This window comes from Ixodes scapularis, unplaced genomic scaffold (assembly GCF_016920785.2).
Source record: "Ixodes scapularis isolate PalLabHiFi unplaced genomic scaffold, ASM1692078v2 PGA_scaffold12__126_contigs__length_90152505, whole genome shotgun sequence".
Taxonomy (NCBI): domain Eukaryota; kingdom Metazoa; phylum Arthropoda; class Arachnida; order Ixodida; family Ixodidae; genus Ixodes; species Ixodes scapularis.
In genome coordinates, this window is record NW_024609838.1 from 2,695,716 (window position 1) to 2,700,677 (window position 4,962).

At 50.5% G+C, this 4,962-nt stretch overlaps 1 protein-coding gene across 1 annotated transcript; it reads right to left on the bottom strand.

The window, feature by feature from the left end:
* Window positions 1–271: 271 nt before the first annotated feature.
* On the bottom strand, window positions 272–2,703 carry LOC121835295. The gene is made up of 3 exons (XM_042289304.1): window positions 2,639–2,703; window positions 1,319–2,071; window positions 272–1,102 (listed from the first exon to the last, which is right to left on the bottom strand). The coding sequence occupies exons 1-3, from the start codon at window positions 2,648–2,650 to the stop codon at window positions 272–274; spliced, it is 1,596 nt and encodes a 531-aa protein (XP_042145238.1). The 5' UTR covers window positions 2,651–2,703.
* Between the last annotated feature and the right edge of the window lie 2,259 nt (window positions 2,704–4,962).

The window sequence follows — 4,962 nt, forward strand, 5'->3', positions numbered from 1 at the left end:
CCCTCCCGGTTAGTACGCCCAGGGTCAACAGTTACTGCTACTTATTTATTCGTCTACAGCACCATGAGACATTGCAGCAGAAAGCGAGAAAACTGGGAGCGGAACGCAGAAATTATTGCACAGAAATGATTAAATTTACATTTTGGTCTCCAACTGGGGATTTTATTGTCTTTAACGTGACATTCAGTCTTAGCTATCATGTGATAAACCTGAAGAACCACAATCAAGTCCTGATATGCGTGTACTTTTATTTATATTGCTTTTAGATTGCTCAATAAGGCGATTTGTGAAGCACCGAGACGGAATTAATACACTGGGTTAATCGCCATCTCAACACGACCCAGGAGCTAATTATCTCAGCCACGACCAAGCAGTGAGTCTGCTCTTCCACCGCGAAGCAGCGAGTCTGCTCTTCCAGTAGCATCAGTTGTGTCTTGCCTGCCACGGCCAAGCAGCGAGTCCTCTCTTCCAGTAGCATCAGTTGTGTCTTGCCTGCCACGGCCAAGCAGCGAGTCTTCTCTTCCACGGCCAAGCAGCGAGTCTTCTCTTCCACGGCCAAGCAGCGAGTCTTCTCTTCCACGGCCAAGCAGCGAGTCTGCTCTTCCAGGAGCTTCAGTTGTGTCTCGCCTGCCACGGCCAAGCAGCGAGTCTTCTCTTCCACGGCCAAGCAGCGAGTCTTCTCTTCCACGGCCAAGCAGCGAGTCTGCTCTTCCAGGAGCTTCAGTTGTGTCTCGCCTGCCACGGCCAAGCAGCGAGTCTTCTCTTCCACGGCCAAGCAGCGAGTCTTCTCTTCCACGGCCAAGCAGCGAGTCTTCTCTTCCACGGCCAAGCAGCGAGTCTTCTCTTCCACGGCCAAGCAGCGAGTCTTCTCTTCCACGGCCAAGCAGCGAGTCTTCTCTTCCACGGCCAAGCAGCGAGTCTTCTCTTCCACGGCCAAGCAGCGAGTCTCCTCTTCCACGGCCAAGCAGCGAGTCTTCTCTTCCACGGCCAAGCAGCGAGTCTTCTCTTCCACGGCCAAGCAGCGAGTCTGCTCTTCCAGTACCTTCAGTTGTGTCTTCCCTGCCACGGCCAAGCAGCGAGTCTGCTCTTCCAGGAGCTTCAGTTGTGTCTCGCCTGCCACGGCCAAGCAGCGAGTCTTCTCTTCCACGGCCAAGCAGCGAGTCTTCTCTTCCACGGCCAAGCAGCGAGTCTTCTCTTCCACGGCCAAGCAGCGAGTCTTCTCTTCCACGGCCAAGCAGCGAGTCTTCTCTTCCACGGCCAAGCAGCGAGTCTTCTCTTCCACGGCCAAGCAGCGAGTCTGCTCTTCCAGGAGCTTTAGTTGTGTCTCGCCTGCCACGGCCAAGCAGCGAGTCTTCTCTTCCACGGCCAAGCAGCGAGTCTGCTCTTCCAGTACCTTCAGTTGTGTCTTCCCTGCCACGGCCAAGCAGCGAGTCTGCTCTTCCAGGAGCTTCAGTTGTGTCTCGCCTGCCACGGCCAAGCAGCGAGTCTTCTCTTCCACGGCCAAGCAGCGAGTCTTCTCTTCCACGGCCAAGCAGCGAGTCTTCTCTTCCACGGCCAAGCAGCGAGTCTGCTCTTCCAGGAGCTTCAGTTGTGTCTCGCCTGCCACGGCCAAGCAGCGAGTCTTCTCTTCCACGGCCAAGCAGCGAGTCTTCTCTTCCACGGCCAAGCAGCGAGTCTGCTCTTCCAGGAGCTTCACTTGTGTCTTGCCTGCCACGGCCAAGCAGCGTGTCTGCTCTTCCACGGCCAAGCAGCGTGTCTGCTCTTCCACGGCCAAGCAGCGAGTCTTCTCTTCCACGGCCAAGCAGCGAGTCTGCTCTTCCACGGCCAAGCAGCGAGTCTTCTCTTCCACGGCCAAGCAGCGAGTCTTCTCTTCCACGGCCAAGCAGCGAGTCTGCTCTTCCAGTACCTTCAGTTGTGTCTTCCCTGCCACGGCCAAGCAGCGAGTCTGCTCTTCCAGGATTTTCAGTTGTGTCTCGCCTGCCACGGCCAAGCAGCGAGTCTGCTCTTCCTGGAGCGCGAGATGTATCTTCTCGCCCACGGCCGAGAAGTGTCCAGGCTCCACTTTCCGTCGCTGTCGCGATAAAGAGCATAACAAGGAAGGATAAACAAATTTTATCAGCGAGTGCCTCCATATGCGTGCGGATACAAGCAACTTCGTTTTCGTGGGTCAGCACGGCAAGACAATATCACTATTATGAGGACGAACCGTCGAGAACCTAGAAGAGCTTTTCATCAATTATACTCACGCGCAGTGCCTATGATTGCTGTTTGTTTACTACGTGACAAATTTTCACAACCCGGCAGTGATATATCGACACAAAAAAAGTTAACTCAGCAAGCTTGGATGTACACATTGCGACACTATTAGCGCGAACACGACATCGCCGCATTTTCACATTTTACTTCTAAATAGTATTAGCGAGCACGAAATTTTATCGCTTATAATATAGAACTAAATGAGCTCTTTCCGTAACAATAATAACTTCGATAACATCCTTTGGTTTCAAAGAGAAAAATTGAAAAAAACCGGCGATCGCTTGTTCGGGCTAACAGTGTCGCGATCTTACCGAATGCTTTAGATGTATTAGGTTTTTTTGCGGGGTGTGAGTCACGAAACAAGACGTTAGAAAGGCCCAACCCGATTCCTCATATTTTCAAGGGCAAATGCCTCCCGGTGGAGACATCCTTCTTCGAAGATGGAAATGGAGAATACCAAGGGTTTCTAAACTATAAGCAGCTTTTTTGTTTAAAGGAGCGGTGCAACGATATTCAATTGGAATGTTTTTCGCTTGACACGAGCTTACTGGCACTAGTGGGAGTCAAGGATACTCGCACGCAACTCCGCTGGCCAAGAAACTCCTTTGTTGCGGTGTAATTTCAAGGACAAAAGCGATCATTTTCACTCAACCTCTCCTTTGCAAAATTTGATGACGTAACGTGGGGATCGCAGTGCACCCAAGTGACGATATTTGAATGTGGCTCATAGATTGGACCCGAGCATGGCGTGGACACTCGATTTGGGCTCGTGATAATCGATAGCTCGAGAAGCATTCGGGTAGTGGCCCGTGTCCAATCGCTGCAACGACGACAACAGCCGAGCCATAACAATGTCTGGAACTCAGCGCGTGTCCTGCGCTTTGCCAACCCGAGCGCGTGGCTGTGATCAACGCTGGCGGCATATAATCGGCTCCAGATCACGTGGCCGCTTGTTCTGGTTGCGAGTTGAGGGGGTGAACGCTGCTCGTTTTTCTTTGATTTTTTTTCTGGGACTTTTATTGCGTGGGGTGAAAAACGAACGCGTGTTTCGTAGGTCATTAACGTCAGGGATCCGTTTTCAGCGCTATTTGCGCAAAGCACAAAAATTGTTGCATCGCTCCTTTAACGTCTACACGTTTGCCAGTTCGGCTCCAGGGCGCCGCCACCTTGCTCGTTGGGGTGCTCTTTGGCCACGGACATAAGCCGATTACGACGTCTTGTTAAGGCGTCATAATCGGATGATGACCATGCCAAGAGGCACACCAGCTGAGCAAGATAGCGGAGCCCCGAGGTCGCACTTGCAAATGTGTAAACATGCAGTGAAAGAAAGGTTATTCTCTTGTCAAAGTCTTAGTTCAAAGGGGGATGACTTGATTGTGCGATGGGGACCGGAACAATTATGCCTAGAGGTATAAACGTTTTTTGTGTACTCTTGTCCCCAGCCACCTAATAGGCGTATCCGGTATGGGCGACGAAAAAATACTAAAACGTTTCAACCTGTAACTAAGAAAAAAAAAATAAGGGGGAGGCAGAACGATAATGTGTTACGATTACACTTATATTCTAAATGTCTTCTACTGGCGTGGCGACGGTTAAACAATGTTTTCGCCCATACTGGAAGTGACGACAATTCAAGATGGCGGCGCCCTCCCAAACAGGTATTAAGAGTTGATAGCTAGTAAGTAGATGTTATTTATACTCACGGATGTAGGCAGAAAGCGCTGAAAGCAAAAATCATTGGACAAAGTTATGACGGCATAAAATCCTGTGGTTTCATTTATCTGTGCCCTAGTTTCACAACAACGGTTTCGTTGACCGCCAACCTTAGGGTCTGCGAGAAAATATTCTAAGCCTATCTAAACATATGTAGGATTTACAGTTACAGTACATACATAACACGGCGTTTGCAATATCTATTCCCCGGTGCTACGGCCACGTCACGCGTTTATGCGGTTGTGCGTGGATTGCCACAGCCGTGATTGCATAACCATCACTTTTATCTATTCGTTTACCTTCGTTCCATAACTATGGTCTCACATCCCGGTAATTTTGTCACCGACGCAAACTTTCTGGGAGTTTGACATCGCCAAGCTTCGATCGGGTCTATTAGTATCTTACACGGCGGCTTATAGAAGGACAATCGTAATATCCTTAGTGGTACCCGCGCCCCTATCCAAGGAAACAGAATTAAACGTTGACAATGTGCAACTGTCCAGCGAAGGTCCTGCCAATGTATCCTGTCTTCTGTATTCTTCTAGAGTTTCCTCACGTTGTTCACTGACTTTAACCGTGTACTACTAGCCCTGCTCACCACCCTTCTCAAGGTCTCTCCCCAGACAGTTTTTGTACGACAAATGAGGCAGGCCCATCACACAAGGGGAAAAAAGCGTATCGGATATTGTCTGCGGACTGTCTTCGGCTTACCAGAGGTTATATTTACACTTTCGTGGTGGGCCCTCTAGAGCAATGGAAGCATCCACGGTCAGGAATGCAGCGGGAAAGGCGGACATTTTCCTCAGCAAGGACGTGCACAGTTTAATGTCCTCAACGGTACTTACCCACGAGACCAAGGATACACACGGAGGCCTTAGCCATCTTTGGGAGATCAGAGACCTGATGCACCGTCCCCGAAGAAGACTGGGGGTCTGAGTTCCGCTGACCCTGGGCTGTCTTTAAATGACGATAGCTGCCCCGTCTGGGGCACTT